The following is a 19,405-nucleotide window of genomic DNA, read 5'->3' as shown; positions in this document are numbered from 1 at the left end:
ATTGTTCCCTCCGTTCTCAAATATTTGTGACTATATATGAAGGAAAATGAGTGAATCTACATTTTAAAATATGTCTACATACATCCGTATGTTGTGTCCATTTAAAATGCCTAGAAAAACAAATATTTAGGAATGGAGGGAGTAGTAATTGCTGGGTGATCTTCGATGTTATTCTTGGTGTTCTTTCTACTTCCATGACTATATATTGATCCAGAAAAAAGTCTCCTAATTCCTTGATCCTCCTTGTCCCCACGTGTCAACGACCCAGCCACAATTCCTACTGGCTCCGGGGTTCCTAGCTGTCCAGAGAAGCGAGAAGTGTATTCTAAACCCGAGTGCACACTGCAGGCGCGAATCTGATGGCCGCGCTACAAACGCCATCCCCATTCGCCGGCACCGCCCGCCGCTTCGCCCCTCGCCTCCGCTACCTACTCCTACCAACCACCATGTCGCTCTCCTCCTCCGTCATCTCCTCTCGAAGCTGCGACGGTGACGGGGAGCAGCCTCTCCTCCCGCACTCGAGCCTCGAGATCGCCGGCGCGCGGCGCGGCCTCCTCGCCGGCTTCGACAGCCTCCGCCGCCCGTACCGCGCCTTCCCCGTCTTCGCGTCCAACCGCCACGTCGAGACCATCTTCGCGGCCTTCACGCGCTCGCTCCCCACCGTGGCATTCCGGCGCGAGTGCCTACGCACCCCTGACGACGGAGCCGTCGCCCTCGACTGGGTCTCCGGCGACGACCGCGCGTTGCCGGGAGACGCACCTGTGCTAATCCTTCTGGTATGGCGTCGCTTTCCTTCTCCTAGTGTTGCAAAGAGGACACAACGGAAGTGTGATTGTTAGCGTCATGGAGGCCAGTGAGGTTTCTCAAAATAAATAAATAAATAAATGCCAGTGAGGCTGGATTTGGTTCGTTTTCAGATCAGTTGTAGAAATCTGTTTAGAGTTATGTGTGGTGCTGTAGATGTATTTGAGTGAATAAGAGTAGCTAAGATTATGCCGCGATATTTGTTAAATTTTACTTTCGCCTTGTGGTAGAGAACCGTGTGTAATTTGGCTGTGTTGAAATCATAGTTTTAAATAGCTGGCTATAGCTTCTATAGCCTTTTCAACAGGGTGCCGCTAAATGGTCTCATGTACAAATAGCCTGCTATAGCTCGCTATAGCTGATTTTGAGGTCCGCCGCTATTTGGCATAGCCCGCTATTTAAAACATTGAAATGAGAGGATGTGATGCCAGTTTTGATTAGTTCTGAGATGATTTCTCATCTCCGTGTAGGAGGATTTAATTGTGCCGTTGAGCAGTGCATTCCTGAGATTGTACATCTGGAAGTTCAGTTTGTAAATAGATTCATGTTGTCAGGTGAAGAGATCTTAGGTGAAATATAGGGGTATCTACGGGAGCACATGGAGACTGAAATATAGTTTGATTCCAACTGCACATGATATTCCAAGTAGCACCATGGCTAAACATTAGCAGTGGGCATATATACTTACAAAGATGACGTCATTCATCATGATCATATTAGACCGATGTAATTTACTAATTTTTAGTATAACATCACTAACTATTCTAGTGTTGTGCAAATTAAATAAGGAAAAATATTCCTGCATAACGTTCAATTGAAGAAAAGCAAAAGGATGCCGTGGACATTATAAGTTTGCATTTTTATTAAGCACTCAACTGACTGCTCAGCAAAAGATCTAAAGAGCCAAGCATTTTGCTACTAATCGGTTAAAAAGAAAACTAAATGCTGCCAACAAAGTATAGGCAGTTTTAATACAGTTTTGAACATAACACATAACGAACACCTTCTCGTGCTAAATTCATGTTTTGCATCTGTCATATCAAAGTCAATTTTGCTTCCAGCATACATGACTATTGACATTAACATATTGTCTTTCTGTACATCTTATCTAGCTATCTGCAGTACTATGTGTACTGTTCTACTTGTATTTTCATTTTTTTAAAGGCGGGTGAAACTTGTATTTTCATGCACGTACAGTTTTTAACTAGCTTATGGCTAATGCTTGATGCTGGAGGTTTGTTATTGGCAGCCTGGTCTGACAGGGGGGAGTCAGGATACATATGTACGACATATGCTTTTGAGAGCTAGAAGCAAAGGATGGCGTGTTGTGGTATTCAATAGCCGTGGATGTGCAAATAGTCCTGTGACCACAGCGAAGGTACTTGAATCGCATTCCTGATATGCAGCAAAGTTAGTTATAGCTTGTTATCTCCGTATAGTACTGTTAAGCTTCAGCAGTAGCCAACGCAACCAAAAGTTTGAACTGATGGAAAGGGCTAGGCAATCCACATATACACTCCAACAAGTACATGGCACACCCAGCACAATATAGCAAGCCTCTCGACTATCATCCAGACAATCCACATAAGCCAAGGAAGCAGAAAAAACATGTAAATGTGCCGCTCAAAAGAAAACAACACACCGGTCCTACTATTCCTTTTGCTGGTAGCTGCCATTCTCTCACTGCCTGTAGTGCGCCTTTGTTTTCTCCACTTTCTTTCCTGCAACAAAGACCAGAAATAGAGCTAGTGGCAAGTCATATGGAAAGAAATCTTATGTTAATTTGCATCCAGTGTGATAATGCAGCTCGCACTTCAGTACTTGCTAGGTAGTTTGAGCTTTTCTTAGCAGTGTGATATGGGCCATTGCGGTACTATATGGCCCACAAACCTGCTGATTGGCATGAATCTCATGACAAATAATGTCCAGTTCTCGAGGCTATACTTGGTACTCAGACAATGGCTTAAGGAAAATAGGCTATTAGGTTTGCATGCATATGTTTTTCCTCTTATCTTTTTACCCTTAGGAATAGTATATCTTGTATCCTTAAACTTATTAGCATTTCTTAGGATAGCTGACCTAATCTTTAGTGCAGGCATATTGAAATACTGTCCGTTTAGTGTGGACACCATTTTTTCTGATCATCAGCATTGGTCTTGGTATCCAGTGATCAGTGTATGAATCTTGTGGAGGAGACCTAGGAAGCAACAGTGTCCATAACATAACCAAGCAGAGAAATATAAAGATTGAAGAAGATAGCTGCTCCAAAAACAAATTAGCAGAAACTATACAAGAACATCTTACTTTCTAAATCTATTGACTCTTATCTTCTGTTGTGCACAGTTCTATTCTGCTTCATTTACTGGAGATCTCCGTCAAGTAGTCGATCATGTTTTATCCCGTTATCCTCAATCTAATATCTATGCTGCTGGCTGGTCTCTTGGAGCAAATATTCTTGTGCGCTACCTTGGCGAGGTGAGCTCTGTATTCAGTTATTAAGAATTTTACAGTTTTACACAATGTCAGACCATTTTTTACCTCCCACATTGTCATATTCATTAAAGTTATATGCTTTACTTAAAAGTCCTTAAGTAGCAAATGATGCTTAATTAATCCACCTATGACAATGTGTGCCACTTTTCTTTGTGGCCATCAATGTTAATCAAAGTGCTTAGCATTGTACTGGCTCCTTTTTATTCCTATATAAAATTGCTTTCAGAGGTCTGTTTCCTTTGACTGTCCATAACATAACTCAATAATTCTCTTTTTCAGGAGACTGATAAATGCTCTCTTTCTGGAGCAGTGTCCATGTGCAATCCGTTTAATTTGGTAATAGCTGATGAAGATTTCCATAAAGGGTTCAACAACATCTATGATAGAGCACTTGCTAACTCTCTGAGGGTTATATTTAAGAAGTAAACCTTTTGTTCACCTTTCCTGCAATCTAAGTAATATTCACGCTCCTTTTCTAACAGCTGATTTTTAGGAACTTCATCAAATTTTAGGCATGCACTTCTTTTTGAAGGATTGGATGGTGAATATGACATACCAAAGGCAGCCAATGCAAAAACTGTTAGAGATTTTGATCAAGGCCTAACCCGAGGTTTGCATTGAACTCAAGCTGAATTGATTTTTTTTTTACCTATTTCTATTTGACCCCACACTTAAAGATACTTCAATTGTGTGCAGTTTCATTTGGTTTCAGGTCAGTAGATGATTACTACAGCAACTCAAGCAGCTCAGATTCTATCAAGAATGTTTCCATACCCTTACTGTGCATACAGGTGAAGCTACCAGTTCTTTATGCTGCGTTAGCGGATTTGAAAACAACAGCTATCTGATTACTTAGTTTAAGATTATGCCATTATGTCATACTTAAAACTATGATTTACTTGAAGATTTTAAAATGGTGAAATAGGAATATTACAATGCACGATAATTCATGTCGGATCTTAAAACCGAAATAAAAGCTGGAGACATTTGAATGCTTGCCAATGTCTTGAAATGGAAGCTTAAATTGATCAGAGTTCATACTTCAGTTGTGTGGGGAGTTGCAACGATAATTCTAGATGGCTCAAATTGCATATGTTGCTTCAAGTCGATACTTGTAAATGCATATTAGTCATGCAATAAGCAAACAAGGAAAACAGGAGACTCAATTCACCTTCATGGACTGCGCAGTAATTTTTACTAATTGCTACCATCTGTTTTGTACCTATTTTTTTCCCGAGTAACTGGCAGGAGTGCTGCTGATTCATTAAGACGAAAAAAAACTCAATCAACAGGCACTAGCGCCTGTGGCATTTTTACTTTAGAAGAAACAACTGAGCATCACAGGGGGAGGCCAGGCTGAGATTCATGAACTGCACAGTAAATTTGAATTACTACCATCTGCTGTGCACTCCCTTTTCTTCTGAGTAATCTGCAGGAGCGTTTACAATTCATCAAGATGAAAAAGAATTCATCAGCAGGCACCAGTAGCTGTGCCTTTTTTATTTAGAAGAAACAACCGAGCACCATAGGGGAAGGCCAGGCCTCAAACGGTTGAACCTGGGTGGGCTGTGCAAGTGCAGAGACCACCAGCCAACTAACTGATGCTTAGAACTCTATTAAGACGAAACTAGAGGCAGTGGTTTATAATGAGGGGCTCATGTTTACCCGAGTTTCTGCATGAGAAAAACAAAACGGTGTCCCAAAAGGATATCTATTTTGTACTTCCATAAACATGCTGATTTCAATAGCTTGTTTTGAAGTGCCACTGCCTATTCATATTAAGTCAGCAAGAAAATAACGATCTATGGTTTGCTCTTTCTATTATAATTCTAATGCTAGCTTAATTGTGTGCAGGCGGATAACGATCCAATTGCACCATCCAGGGGAATTCCCAGAGAAGATATCAAGGTATTTTCTTGTTTGAGCACACACCTGTTATTCACCTGCTGGTATCTTGCATAACCACACAAGGATAAATGGCAACATGGGAACAACATATCCACTCTTATTCGTAAATCTACTGCTGATTTGGTTTGGTGCTTCTCTATTATCCTAAACGTCTTACTAGTCTTGTTCTTTTATCGTTTCAGGCAAATCCAAATTGCCTACTGATAGTAACACCAGAGGGTGGTCATCTTGGATGGGTAGCAGGCGACGAAGCTCCATTTGGATGTCCTTGGACTGACCCTATTGTCATGGAGTTTCTAGAACATGTTCACAATGAAACGGGCTCAACCAGCAAGAATAGCGTGGCCAATGAGCCGCAGGGTGTTCCAAAGACATCAGTACCACACTTGTCGGAACATGTGTAGAGATAGTAACATTGCGTTTCCATTCGATGCGGACGTTTTATACGTATAGTTAGGCTTCAGTTGCTGTTCTGCAGCTGAAATGTGCTACACTTGCTCCACCAACACAAAGGTATACCTTCTGCTCGGTTCCTCATTGTTCAGTTTCATTTTTTACCTGGCATACATTTTTTATCCGTTGGCAAATACAGTATTTTCTAATTTTCTTACCTCTGCATACTTTACTTGGCACAGGTTCTGAACATCTTAAAAATTTATTGGCGTCGGTAATCCATCGCTGGCTCCCCATTTTACTGACATTTCGACATGAAGTAATTATTTGCCATTTGGAAGGCTTGCTGTATCAAACTGTACCATTGTATAGAGTATTTCAACCGCATTCATCCATGCATGTACCCATCACGGCATCACCCCCTCTTGTATGTGTTCTCACACTTGATCCCATGGAAATGTACAGGCAGTCGCTTCATCCAATCCATCACGCCCACACAAAGGGCTGAACACTTTTAACTGCAGAATACTAGAATGTGCCAAAACCAGAGCACCGAATTTGGAGTCGTGGTTTTCAGCGACAGCTTCAGTCATCTCAATTTGTAAAGGGACTTTAGCTGACCTAGCAGATTATCAAATGGTAAACAAGAGTTGCCCCCTCTCTCTATCCTAATAGCATCACAATCAATAGGCATGGCCTTCCACTTCCATGGTCATAACATCACAGTCAGTAGGTTTGACGTGTCGTCATGTTTTGGTTGAACAGGAGTTGCATGACACTGACAACTGATAACTAACAAAATTTCTACTGACCAGTCTACCATGCCATGATAATTTAGAATCAAGCGCCCGGCTCGTTGTCATATCAACATTGAGGGCTTCTTTGATTTGCATGAATTTCAAAACGCAGGAATACGAAAAAGTACTACATGATTGGAGTGGTGTGTTTATTTGAATCCTAATTAGCAAACCAAATTAATCTGAACCACAGATTGTTCGGTACCACAGAAAAAACAAATGAACTGTAAAAAGATATTAAAGTTTTTTTTGAAACGAAGACAAAAGATTTGTCTCATCAATTAACTAAAAAGAGAATTGCTAGTTAATCAATGAAAACCGGATGAAAACCAATACAAACCAATCACATGTGTACTACTCAAAGAGGATGCAACCCCATAAGCGCACAATCAACCCAACAACCATGCCCAACACGCACCGACCACCAACCCTCACACTCCTAGTTCGCAAAGAAATTCCCAACGAGAGTACCAAGCACAACCTAAAAAACTGATGACCATTCATCAAGCAACTGCAAACGTCTTTTTTGTGGCGTCACTCTTCTTACTTTTGTTTCTGAGAGCCTTCTCCATGATTGTCTTGCCAGATCCAGGGCTAACCGCCTCCAAACGTTTGAACAAGCTGTGAATCTCTATCGCAAAGAGAATCGCATCAACCTTGTCACACATAGACTAGTGATTAAAGTGGATGCTAAATTTCCTGTCAAATATAACACAGATGGTCTCTTGGTAAATTTCCTATAAGATCCAATCCTACGAACCAATTCCTTGCAATCGTTGCTTCTCCAAACGTTTGAGCAAGCCGTGAATCTCTATCTCAAAGAGAATCGCATCAACCTTGTCATGAACAGACTAAGTGATTAAAGTGGATGCTAAATTTCCTGTCAATATAACACAAATGGTCTCTTTGTAAATTTTTTATAAGATCCAATCCTACGAATCAAGATAGTATAAAATTCCTTGAATCAAAGAAGCGCCAAGTTTCTTCTCCTTGCAGTCGTTGCTTCCTCTTAGAAGAAAGCACTGTCTAAGCGAAATGGGTGCTCCTGTATTTGTAGAGGGCAAAGGTGTCACTACACACGGGTGTACTAACATCGTGGGTGAACTGCAAACTAAAAACAACACAAAAAAGGTAAATTCGAAAAAATTCCAAACTTTTTTTGTCAACAATAGGCCCAAATGTTTCTAGGTGATTATACACAAGAGAAACAAAATGATGATGAAAACTGTGAGCAGTGAATTCTTTTGTGTGTAAACCTCCTCAAATCGCTTAAAACGTTTGAGTATATTGATGTCACAAAATTCCATTTTTTTTCAAATTTACTGTCCACGAGGTGTGTGGTTACACCCAGGAGTAAAGAAATAACCAATCTTTTTTTAGTAAGAAAAAATAATTAGAACATCTGCGCGCTCCTCACTTGATGTGGCGGGCGGTCGCTTTCTAGGTGAGTGAGTCGTTTCCACTACCCATTCGGCCGCCGGGCCACGCATCCACAACTTCTTTTTCTCGCCGAACCGTCCTCTCCCCCGGCGACAGCCGCGCCTCTCGCGTTGTTTTCCCGCTGCTTCTTTCTCGTCTTTGGCCCCCGCGCGCGACAGTGCCGGACGAACCAACGGTCGACACGCCGGGTGGAGTCCAAAGCAGCAACAGACGATACGAATCATCCCCCCTGTGCTGCCGCGACAGCGACGCTCCTCTCCTCTCGTCGTCTCCGGCGCACGCGCCTTCTGGATCGATCCATCGCCTACAGGCCACAGTAATAGCACGCGCGCGAGAACACAGCAACTGGTGAAAGACGTTCTCTATGGGTAACAGTGGGTGTATTTTTTTCGTCGGCGACGGCGCGACAGGAACCACACGAGTTACAGTCGCCAGACACGCTGCGCGTGATTCTTAAGCCATTTTTCACGGACATGAATCCCAGAGTCGACGGAGCAGATCGCCGGCCGGCCGGCCGGCGGGAAGATTTCTCGCATGTAGATTTCATGGCTGCTTGCACGTGGGATCCCTACCTATCTGTTCTACGATTCTACCTGACGGCCCGATCGACCTGATCTACATAGTCCGGATCAACCAGCTAGACCAGCCAGCAACGACATCGACGTACACAGATGTATGCATATGCAGCGTTGGTTCATGCCACTGCGTTCCACTCCACCAGCGGCCATGACGTCTCCCACAGCTCCGGAGTGGCGCAGAACGGCTCCTGCAGGTCAACCCCATACGCCAGGTGGTTGTCATACTCGTACCAGCCCGGAGTTGAGCCGTCCGAGACGTCTGCCGTCGGCGCCGCGCTCTCATCCTTCGCCACGATGCAGCTGCTAACGTTGTTGCTCTTGTCGTCCACCTCGGCGGCGGCGTCGCAGCTTGCGCTCTGGTCCTGCCGCTCGTTCAGCTTCTTCTTCAGCTCTTCCAGCTGCACATCGAGCAGACGACGCCATTAGCATGCATGCGACTCGCGTATCTGTAATGATCGACGACCGACCATGGAGGATGGAGGATATGGCATGCGTGTGCTGGTTACCTGCGCGGCGAGAGTGAGCTTTTCCTGCTTGAGCGACTCGACGCGGGCGCGGAGGGCGTCGTAATGGCCGCGCAGCTCCGCGAAGTCCTGCTCCAGCTGCTTGGAGCGCCACCGGGCGCGCTTGTTCTGGAACCAGATGGCCACCTGGCGCGGCTGCAGCCCCAGCTCACGCGCCAGCTCCGCCTTCTCCCGGGGCTCCAGCTTGGCGCGCCGCGTGTGGAACGTGCTCTCCAGCGACCGCACCTGCTCCTCCGTGAACCGCCGCTTCCTCTCGCCGCCGCCGCCGCTGCTCAGCTGCTGCTGCTGAAGGAAGTGGCCGTCGTCCCCCGCCGCGGCGTACATGGGCGGCGGCGGCGCCAGCAGGAACTGGCAGTCGCTCTCCATTTCGGAGCCGTCGCGGTATCGAATCGTCAGAGCGAGAACTCCACTGAACCAAGCTTTGGTAGCGCGTGCACCAGGCGTGCATCTGTGGCGTTTGGAACGTGGCGCGCCGGTCCGTTTTTATACGGGTCCAGAACGGAGCGGCGCGACGCACGCGCACACGTGGCGCCGATCGAAACCCGCGGGCCCGCCGTCGCTGTATCGCGCCGTACAGGTGTCGCGCACCGGGCCGGTGGCCCGCGGGCATATGCACGGAATGGTTATCCGTCTCGAGATCGACTTGGGCCTGGCGCGGGCCGGACACGTGGTGCGCGGGCATGGCTGTAGTGCGAGATCCTCTCTCTCGTTCTGCACACTTTGTTCGACGATGCCACGGTTCCGTGGGGAGGCCAATCGCTGTAGCTAGGTCGACAGCGTCCATGTCGATCGGCACGGCTTCTCCCGAAAGAGATGCCGAGGTGGCTTGTCACGTTGCCTGGGGGGCTCCCCGTTTTCTCGCTGGCTGGGCGCCCTAGGTCTGGGTAGGGTGTCGCTGTGGAGGCCGGCGACGAGATGACGGCTCGGCAGAAGAGAGGAGAGGAGAGGAGAATTCCATGGACATCTTCTCTTCGTCTTTGGATCGTCGTTAAAGCTAGACTAAAAGAGCTTATCTCCAGTTCGATTGGCGTTGCGTCACGTGTCCCTCCAGCTGCTCCGCGTCGACCAAGATACATGTGCGTTGTGCTAGACAAAAAATCGTGTGTTGTTTGTAAGACCTCTTTCAATGCATGGGTGCTTAGATGAGGTGCTAAGTGCATTAAAAATCTTAGAACTAGTCCATCCAATACATAGGTGCTTAGTTTTTGTAGCTAAGCTTCCCTCATAGAATTGTTTAATAATTAATCTCCTTCATGTATTGATTGATAGTCACTTTACATAGGTTCACGTGCTTAGCACGGTTTCTTCTTGGGGTCACCATAATGCTCTCTCTCCTCTTTAATTGCTTTGCCACATCATTATTTTGCCTATGTGGCATCCTTAGCACCTGTACACCTTGGAGCATTGGGAAAGGCCTAACCTGTTTGTGATTCGCTCCTGCCAATGAGGCAACGAGGTCTTGGGTTTGTGGCGTTATCCAGTTTTATCTGTATATAGGGTTGCTTAACACTAGTCCATCAGTTGGACAGTTGGACTATTAATCCGCTTATATAGAGTGCAAAGAGCAAGCTGGCGAACGAGTCTGTTGGAAACGAATGTTTTGGCAATGCTTCACGATGTATTGATCGGTGCATAGCGCACGTATATATGGAGTACAAGGTGGACCACAACCTCAACTATACAAAGACTAGGAGGTGGATCGGGCTATACAATATACATGCACAAACCATATATTCAACACCCCCACGCAGTCGAAGCGTCGCCAGAGACGCAAAGACTGGACCTGAACTCCTCGAAAACAGAAGCAGGCAGTTCTTTGGTCATGACATCGGCAAACTGTTGCGCCGTCGCGACGCGGAGAACCCGGATGCGCCCAAGAGTCACCTGCTCACGAACAAAGTGTATGTCGAGCTCAATATGCTTCGTTCGTCGATGATGGACTAGGTTGGCGGAGAGGTACACGGCGGAGACGTTGTCGCAGCAGACAAGCGTGGCCTTGTGAACATCACAAAGCAACTCCTGGAGCAGCTGGTGTTGGGGAACGTAGCAGAAATTCAAAATTTTCCTACGTGTCACCAAGATCTATCTATGGAGAGACCAGCAACGAGGGGAAGAAGAGTGCATCTACATACCCTTGTAGATCGCTAAGCGGAAGCGTTCAAGTGAACGGGGTTGATGGAGTCGTACTCGTCATGATTCAAATCACCGATGACCAAGTGCCGAACGCACGGCACCTCCGCGTTCAACACACGTACAGCCCGGTGACGTCTCCCAAGCCTTGATCCAGCAAGGAGAGAGGGAGAGGTTGAGGAAGACTCCATCCAGCAGCAGCACAACGGCGTGGTGGTGATGGAGGAGCGTGGCAATCCTGCAGGGCTTCGCCAAGCACCACAGAAGAGGAGGGAGAGAGAGATATGCAGGGCTGCACCAACGAGAGATTGAATCGCGTGTTGTGGGCAGCCCAATGCCTCAATATATATAGGGAAGGGGAGGGGCTGCGCCCCCTCTAGGGTTCCCACCCCTAAGGGGGGCGGCAGCCCTAGATGGGGAACAAGGGTGGCGGCCAAGAGGGGATGGGAGAGGGAGGCGCACCAATATGGGCCCTAAGGCCCATATCCCATTAGGGTTTGCCCCCTCTCCATCTCTTAGGCGCATGGGCCTTAGTGGGGCTGGTGCCCTTGGCCCATGTAGGCCAAGGAACACTCCCTACAGCCCATGTGGCCCCCCGGAGCTGGTGGCCCCACTTGGTGGACCCCCGGGACCCTCCCGGTGGTCCCGGTACGTTACCGATAAACCCCGAAACTCTTCCGGTGACCAAAACAGGACTTCCCATATATAAATCTTTACCTCCGGACCATTCCGGAACTCCTCGTGACGTCCGGGATCTCATCCGGGACTCCGAACAACATTCAGTAACCACATACAAACTTCCTTTACAACCCTAGCGTCATCGAACCTTAAGTGTGTAGACGTTCTCCTTTACAACATTTAGACCCTACGGGTTCGGGAGACATGCAGACATGACCGAGACGTTCTCCGGTCAATAACCAACAGCGGGTTCTGGATACCCATGTTGGCTCCCACATGTTTCACTATGATCTCATCGGATGAACCACGATGTCAAGGACTTAATCAATCCCGTATACAATTCCCTTTGTCTAGTGGTACGATACTTGCCCGAGATTCGATCGTCGGTATCCCGATACCTTGTTCAATCTGGTTATCGGCAAGTCTCTTTACTCGTTTCGTAACACATCATCCCATGATCAACTCCTTGATCACATTGTGCACATTATGATGATGTCCTACCGAGTGGGCCCAGAGATACCTCTCCGTTTACACGGAGTGACAAATCCCAGTCTCGATTCGTGCCAACCCAACAGACACTTTCGGAGATACCTGTAATGCACCTTTATAGTCACCCAGTTACGTTGTGACGTTTGGTACACCCAAAGAACTCCTACGGTATCCGGGAGTTGCACAATCTCATGGTCTAAGGAAATGATACTTGACATTAGAAAAGCTATAGCATACGAACTACACGATCTAGTGCTATGCTTAGGATTGGGTCTTGTCCATCACATCATTCTCCTAATGATGTGATCCCGTTATCAACGACATCCAATGTCCATGGTTAGGAAACCGTAACCATCTATTGATCATCGAGCTAGTCAACTAGAGGCTTACTAGGGACATGGTGTTGTCTATGTATCCACACATGTATCTGAGTTTCCTATCAATACAATTATAGCATGGATAATAAACGATTATCATGAACAAGGAAATATAATAATAACTAATTTATTATTGCCTCTAGGGCATATTTCCAACAGTCTCCCACTTGCACTAGAGTCAATAATCTAGTTCACATCGCTATGTAATTAAAACTCACAAGTCACATCGCCATGTGACTAATACCCAAGAGTTTACTAGAGTCAGTAGTCTAGTTCACATCACTATGTGATTAACACTCAATGAGTTCTAGGTTTGATCATGTTGCTTGTGAGAGAGGTTTTAGTCAACGGGTCTGAACCTTTCAGATCCGTGTGTGCTTTACAAATCTCTATGTCATCTCCTAGATGTAGCTACCACGTTCTACTTGGAGCTAATCCAAATAACTGTTCTACTTGGAGCTATTCTAAATTGTTGCTCCATTATATGTATCCGGTATCTCTACTCAGAGCTATCCGGATAGGTGTTAAGCTTGCATCGACGTAACTCTTTACGACGAACTCTTTTACCACCTCCATAATCGAGAAAATTCCTTAGTCCACTAGTTACTAAGGATAACTTTGACCGCTGTCCCGTGATCCATTCTTGGATCACTCTGGTACCCCTTGACTGACTCATGGCAAGGCACACTTCAGGTGCGGTACACAGCAAAGCATACTGTAGAGCCTATGTCTTAAGCATAGGGGACGACCTTCATCCTTTCTCTCTATTCTACCGTGGTCGAGCTTTAAGTCTTAACTTCATACCTTACAACTCAGGCAAGAACTCCTTCTTTGACTGATCCATCTTGAACACCTTCAAGATCATGTCAAGGTATGTGCTCATTTGAAAGTACTTTTAAGCGTTTTGATCTATCCTTATAGATCTTGATGCTCAATGTTCAATTAGCTTAATCCAGGCTTTCCATTGAAAACACTTTCCAAATAACCCTATATGCTTTCCAGAAATTCTACGTCATTTCTGATCAACAATATGTCAACATATACTTATCAGAAATTCTATAGTGCTCCCACTCACTTCTTTGGAAATACCAGTTTCTCATAAACTTTGTATACACCCAAAATCTTTGATCATCTCATCAAAGCATACATTCCAACTCCGAGATGCTTACTCCAGTCCTCAGAAGGATTGCTGGAGCTTTGCATACTTATTAGCATCTTTCAGGATTGACAAAACCTTCCGGTTGTATCACATACAACCTTTCCTCAGAAAATAGTCGAGGAAACTATGTTTTGACATCCTATCTGCAAGATTTCATAAATAATGCAGTAATCGCTAATATAATTCCAACAGACTCTTAGCATCGCTACGAGTGAGAAAGTCTCATCGTAGTCAACTCCTTGAACTTGTCAGAAAACATCTTAACGACAAGTCGAGCTTTCTCAATGGTGACATTTACCATCATTGTCCGTCTTCCTTTTAAAATCCATCTACACTCAACAGCCTTACGACCATCAAGTAGTTCTTCCAAAGTCTACACTTTGTTTTCATACATGGATCCTCTCTCGGATTTTATGGCCTCGAGCCATTTATCGGAATCTGGGCCCACCATCGCTTCTCCATAGCTTGTAGGTTCATTGTTGTCTAGCAACATGACTTCCAAGACATGATTACGTACCACTCTGAAGTAGTACGCATCCTTGTCATCCTACGAGGTTTGGTAGTGACTTGATCTGAAGTTTCATGATCACTATCATAAGCTTCCACTTCAATTGGTGTAGGTGCCACAGGAACAACTTCCTGTGCCCTGCCACACACTAGTTGAAGAGATGGTTCAATAACCTTATCAAGTCTCCACCATCCTTCCACTCAATTCTTTCAAGAGAAACTTTTCCTCGAGAAAGGACCCGATTCTAGAAACAATCCCTTATTGCTTTCGGATCTGAGACAGGAGGTATACCCAACTGTTTTTGGGTGTCCTATGAAGATGCATTTATCCGCTTTGGGTTCGAGCTTATCAGCCTGAAACTTTTTCACATAAGCGTCGCAGCCCCAAACTTTTAAGAAATGACAGCTTAGGTTTCTCTAAACCATAGTTCATACGGTGTCATATCATCGGAATTACGTGGTGCCCTATTTAAAGTGAATGTGGTTGTCTCTAATGCCTAACCCATAAACTATCGTGGTAATTCGATAAGTAACATCATGGTATGCATCATATCCAATAGGGTGCAGTTTATGATGTTCGGACACACCATCACACTATGGTGTTCCAGGCTGTATTAGTTGTGAAACAATTTCCACAATGTCTTAATTTTGTGCCAAACTCATAATTCAGATATTCATCTCTATGATCATATCATAGATCTTTTATCCTCTTGTCACGACGATCTTTCAACTTCCCACTGAAATTACTTGAACCTTTCAATAATTCAGACTCGGTATTCATCAAGTAAATGTACTCAACATCTACTCAAATCATCTTTGAAGAAAGAACATAACGATATCCACTACATGCCTCAACACTCATTGGACTGCACGCATCAAAATGTATTACTTCCAACAATTTGCTTTCTAGTTCCATTTTACTGAAACCGAGGCTTTCAGTCATCTTGCCCATGTGGTATGATTTGCATGCCTCAAGTGATTCAAAATCAAGTGAGTCCAAACGGTCCATTTGCATGGAGTTTCTTCATGCATACACACCAATAGACATGGTTCGCATGTCTCAAACTTTTCAAAAAATGAGTGAGTCCAAAGATCCATCAACATGGAGCTTCTTCATGTGTTTTATACCGATATGACTTACGTGGCTGTGCCACAAGTAGGTGGTACTATCATTACTATCTTTTGGCATGAACATGTGTATCACTACGATCGAGATTCAATAAACCATTCATTTTAGGTGTAAGACCATTGAAGGTATTATTCAAATAAACAGAGTAACCATTATTCTCCTTAAATGAATAACCGTATTGCGATAGACATAATCCAATCATATCTATGCTCAACACAAACACCAATCTCAATGGTAGAAGGAGCGTACGATATTTGATTATATCAACATTGGAAACACTTCCAACACATATCATCAGCTCACCTTTAGCTAGTCTCCGTTTATTCCGTAGCTTTTATTTCGAGTTACTAACACTTAGCAACCGAACCGGTATCTAATACCCTGGTGCTACTAGGAGTACTAGTAAAGTACACATTAACACAATGTATATCCAATATACTTCTATCGACCTTGCCAGCCTTCTCATCTACCAAGTATCTAGGGTAATTCTGCTCCAGTGGCTGTTCCCCTTATTACAGAAGCACTTAGTCTCGGGCTTGGGTTCAACCTTGGGTTTCTTCACTAGAGCAGCAGTTGATTGCCGTTTCATGAAGTATCCCTTTGTTCCCTTGCCCTTCTTGAAACTAGTGGTTTCACCAACCATCAACAATTGATGCTCCTTCTTGATTTCTACTTTCGCGGTGTCAAACATCGCGAATATCTCAAGGATCATCATATATGTCCCTGATATATTATAGTTCATCACGAAGCTCTAGCAGCTTGGTGGTAATGACTTCGGAGAAACATCACTATCTTATCTGGAAGATCAACTCCCACTTGATTCAAATGATTGTTGTACTCAGACAATCTGAGCACAAGCTCAACAATTGAGATTTTCTCCCTTAGTATGTAGGCTAAGAAAATCGTCGGAGGTCTTATACCTCTTGACGTGGGCACGAGCCTGAAATCCCAATTTCAGCCCTCGAAACATCTCATATGTTTCGCGACATTTCAAAACACGTCTTTGGTGCCTCAACTCTAAACCATTTAACATTACCGAACTATCATGTAGTCATCAAAACGTGTATGTCAGATGTTCGCAACATCCACAGACCACGTTCGAGGTTCAGCACACTGAGCGGTGCATTAAGGACATAAGCCTTCTATGAAGCAATGAGGACAATCCTCAGTTTACGGACCTAGTCCGCATAATTGCTACTATCAACTTTCAACTAATTTTTCTCTAGGAACATATCTAAACAGTAGAACTATAGCGTGAGCTACGACATAATTTGCAAAATCCTTTTGACTATGTTCAGGATAATTAAGTTCATCTTATGAACTCCCACTTAGATAGACATCCCTCTAGTCATCTAAGTGATTACATGATCCGAGTCAACTAGGCCGTGTCCGATCATCACGTGAGATGGACTAGTCAACATATCTTCCCATTCTCTGTTTGTAATGCATGAATGGGTCAATCAAACTGCGTGGAGACATAGGACTAGAAAGCGGTGAGAGTGGCAACAAAATATGACTTGCGCCGCAACGGGAAGGTCCACACATAGTGCGAAAAATCATCAAGTATGACAAGATAATAAAGATAGCCCGTGTTACTTGCAACAGGAGAGGTCCAAACATCACTATGAATTAACTCAAACGGGTATGATGCAACATGCGAGGAAGTGCTAAAGGGAAGACAAACATGTTTGCCGATACGACAAGCATGACAAGTGTGACCATCAATATTATTTCGAGGTTCAGCACACTGAGCGGTGCATTAAGGACATAAGCCTTCTAAGAAGCAATGAGGACAATCCTCAGTTTACGGACCTAGTCCGCATAATTGCTACCATCAACTTTCAACTAATTTTTTTCTCTAGGGAACATATCTAAACAGTAGAACTATAACGCGAGCTACGACATAATTTGCGAATTCCTTTTGACTATGTTCAGGATAATTAAGTTCATCTTATGAACTCCCACTTAGATAGACATCCCTCTAGTCATCTAAGTGATTGCATGATCCGAGTTAACTAGACCGTGTCCGATCATCACGTGAGACTAGTCAACGTCGGTGAACATCTTCATGTTGATCGTATCTTCTATACGACTCATGCTCGACCTTTCGGTCTTCTGTGTTCCGAGGCCATGTCTGTACATGCTAGGCTCGTCAAGTTAACCCTAAGTGTTTTGCATGTGTAAAACTGTCTTACACCCGTTGTATGTGAACGTAAGGATCTATCACACCCGATCATCACGGCGTGCTTCGAAACGACGAACTGTAGCAATGGTGCGCAGTTAGGGGAGAACACTTCTTGAAATTTTAATGAGGGATCATCTTATTTACTACCGTCGTTCTAAGCAAATAAGATGTATAAACATGATAAACATCACATGCAATCAAATAATAGTGACATGATATGGCCAATATCATATAGCTCCTTTGATCTCCATCTTGGGGCTCCATGATCATCTTGTCACCGGCATGACACCATGATCTCCATCATCATGATCTCCATCATCGTGTCTTCTTGAAGTTTTCACGTCATCTATTACTTCTACTACTACAGCTAACGGTTAGCAATAAAGTAAAGTAATTACATGACGTTTAAGTTGACACGCAGGTCATAAATAAATAAAGACAACTCCTATGGCTCCTGCCGGTGGTCATACTCATCGACATGCAAGTCGTGATTCCTATTACAAGAACATGATCAATTTCATACATCACATATATCATTCATCACATCCTTTGGCCATATCACATCACATAGCATACCCTGCAAAAACAAGTTAGACGTCCTCTAATTGTTGTTTGCATGTTTTACGTGGCTGCTATGGGTTTCTAGCAAGAACGTTTCTTACCTACGCAAAGACCACAACGTGATATGCCAATTGCTATTTACCCTTCATAAGGACCCTTTTCATCGAATCCGATCCGACTAAAGTAGGAGAGACAGACACCCGCTAGCCACCTTATGCAACTAGTGCATGTCAGTCGGTGGAACCTGTCTCACGTAAGAGTACGTGTAAGGTTGGTCCGGGCCGCTTCATCCCACGATGCCGCCGAATCAAGATAAGACTAGTAACGGCAAGCATATTGAAGAAAATCAACGCCCACAACTACTTTGTGTTCTACTCGTGCATAGAAACTACGCATAGACCTAGCTCATGATGCCACTATTGGGGAACGTAGCAGAAATTCAAAATTTTCCTACGTGTCACCAAGATCTATCTATGGAGAGATCGGCAACGAGGGGAAGAAGAGTGCATCTACATACCCTTGTAGATCGCTAAGCGGAAGCGTTCAAGTGAACGGGGTTGATGGAGTCGTACTCGTCGTGATTCAAATCACCGATGACCAAGTGCCGAACGCACGGCACCTCCGCGTTCAACACACGTACAGCCCGGTGATGTCTCCCAAGCCTTGATCCAGCAAGGAGAGAGGGAGAGGTTGAGGAAGACTCCATCCAGCAGCAGCACAACGGTGTGGTGGTGATGGAGGAGCGTGGCAATCCTGCAGGGCTTCGCCAAGCACCACAGAAGAGGAGGGAGAGAGAGATATGCAGGGCTGCACCAACGAGAGATTGAATCGCGTGTTGTGGGCAGCCCAATGCCTCAATATATATAGGGAAGGGGAGGGGCTGCGCCCCCTCTAGGGTTACCACCCCTAAGGGGGGCGGCAGCCCTAGATGGGGAACAAGGGTGGCGGCCAAGAGGGGATGGGAGAGGGAGGCGCACCAATATGGGCCCTAAGGCCCATATCCCATTAGGGTTTGCCCCCTCTCCATCTCTTAGGCGCATGGGCCTTAGTGGGGCTGGTGCCCTTGGCCCATGTAGGCCAAGGAACACTCCCTACAGCCCATGTGGCCCCCCGGAGCTGGTGGCCCCACTTGGTGGACCCCCGGGACCCTCCCGGTGGTCCCGGTACGTTACCGATAAACCCCGAAACTCTTCCGGTGACCAAAACAGGACTTCCCATATATAAATCTTTACCTCCGGACCATTCCGGAACTC

At 45.1% G+C, this 19,405-nt stretch overlaps 2 protein-coding genes across 2 annotated transcripts; one reads left to right on the top strand and one right to left on the bottom strand.

Moving 5' to 3' along the window:
• Nucleotides 1-310: 310 nt before the first annotated feature.
• Nucleotides 311-6,080, top strand: LOC125513913 (embryogenesis-associated protein EMB8). The gene is made up of 9 exons (XM_048679124.1): nucleotides 311-776; nucleotides 2,054-2,182; nucleotides 3,148-3,279; nucleotides 3,577-3,719; nucleotides 3,810-3,907; nucleotides 3,994-4,088; nucleotides 5,152-5,205; nucleotides 5,388-5,718; nucleotides 5,841-6,080. The coding sequence occupies exons 1-8, from the start codon at nucleotides 360-362 to the stop codon at nucleotides 5,607-5,609; spliced, it is 1,290 nt and encodes a 429-aa protein (XP_048535081.1). The 5' UTR covers nucleotides 311-359; the 3' UTR covers nucleotides 5,610-5,718; nucleotides 5,841-6,080.
• A 2,088-nt stretch (nucleotides 6,081-8,168) lies between these two features.
• On the bottom strand, nucleotides 8,169-9,386 carry LOC125512209 (homeobox-leucine zipper protein HOX24-like). The gene is made up of 2 exons (XM_048677294.1): nucleotides 8,920-9,386; nucleotides 8,169-8,811 (listed from the first exon to the last, which is right to left on the bottom strand). Exons 1-2 carry the CDS (start codon nucleotides 9,301-9,303, stop codon nucleotides 8,530-8,532), a joined length of 666 nt encoding a protein of 221 aa, XP_048533251.1. The 5' UTR covers nucleotides 9,304-9,386; the 3' UTR covers nucleotides 8,169-8,529.
• Between the last annotated feature and the right edge of the window lie 10,019 nt (nucleotides 9,387-19,405).

Source organism: Triticum urartu, chromosome 6 (genome assembly GCF_003073215.2).
Source record: "Triticum urartu cultivar G1812 chromosome 6, Tu2.1, whole genome shotgun sequence".
In the NCBI taxonomy this organism is placed as follows: domain Eukaryota; kingdom Viridiplantae; phylum Streptophyta; class Magnoliopsida; order Poales; family Poaceae; genus Triticum; species Triticum urartu.
Note: the sequence above shows the minus strand (reverse complement) of the source record. Positions and strands in the feature narration are given on the sequence as shown.

Excerpts from the sequence above, each read along its gene's own strand:
- LOC125513913 (XM_048679124.1), top strand. The coding sequence starts at position 360 with ATGGCCGCGCTACAAACGCCATCCCCATTCGCCGGCACCGCCCGCCGC. Across the intron at positions 4,089-5,151 it reads TACCCTTACTGTGCATACAG|GCGGATAACGATCCAATTGC; the intron begins GTGAAGCTACCA and ends AATTGTGTGCAG. Across the intron at positions 5,206-5,387 it reads TTCCCAGAGAAGATATCAAG|GCAAATCCAAATTGCCTACT; the intron begins GTATTTTCTTGT and ends TTATCGTTTCAG.
- LOC125512209 (XM_048677294.1), bottom strand. The coding sequence starts at position 9,303 with ATGGAGAGCGACTGCCAGTTCCTGCTGGCGCCGCCGCCGCCCATGTAC. Across the intron at positions 8,812-8,919 it reads AGCTCACTCTCGCCGCGCAG|CTGGAAGAGCTGAAGAAGAA; the intron begins GTAACCAGCACA and ends CTCGATGTGCAG.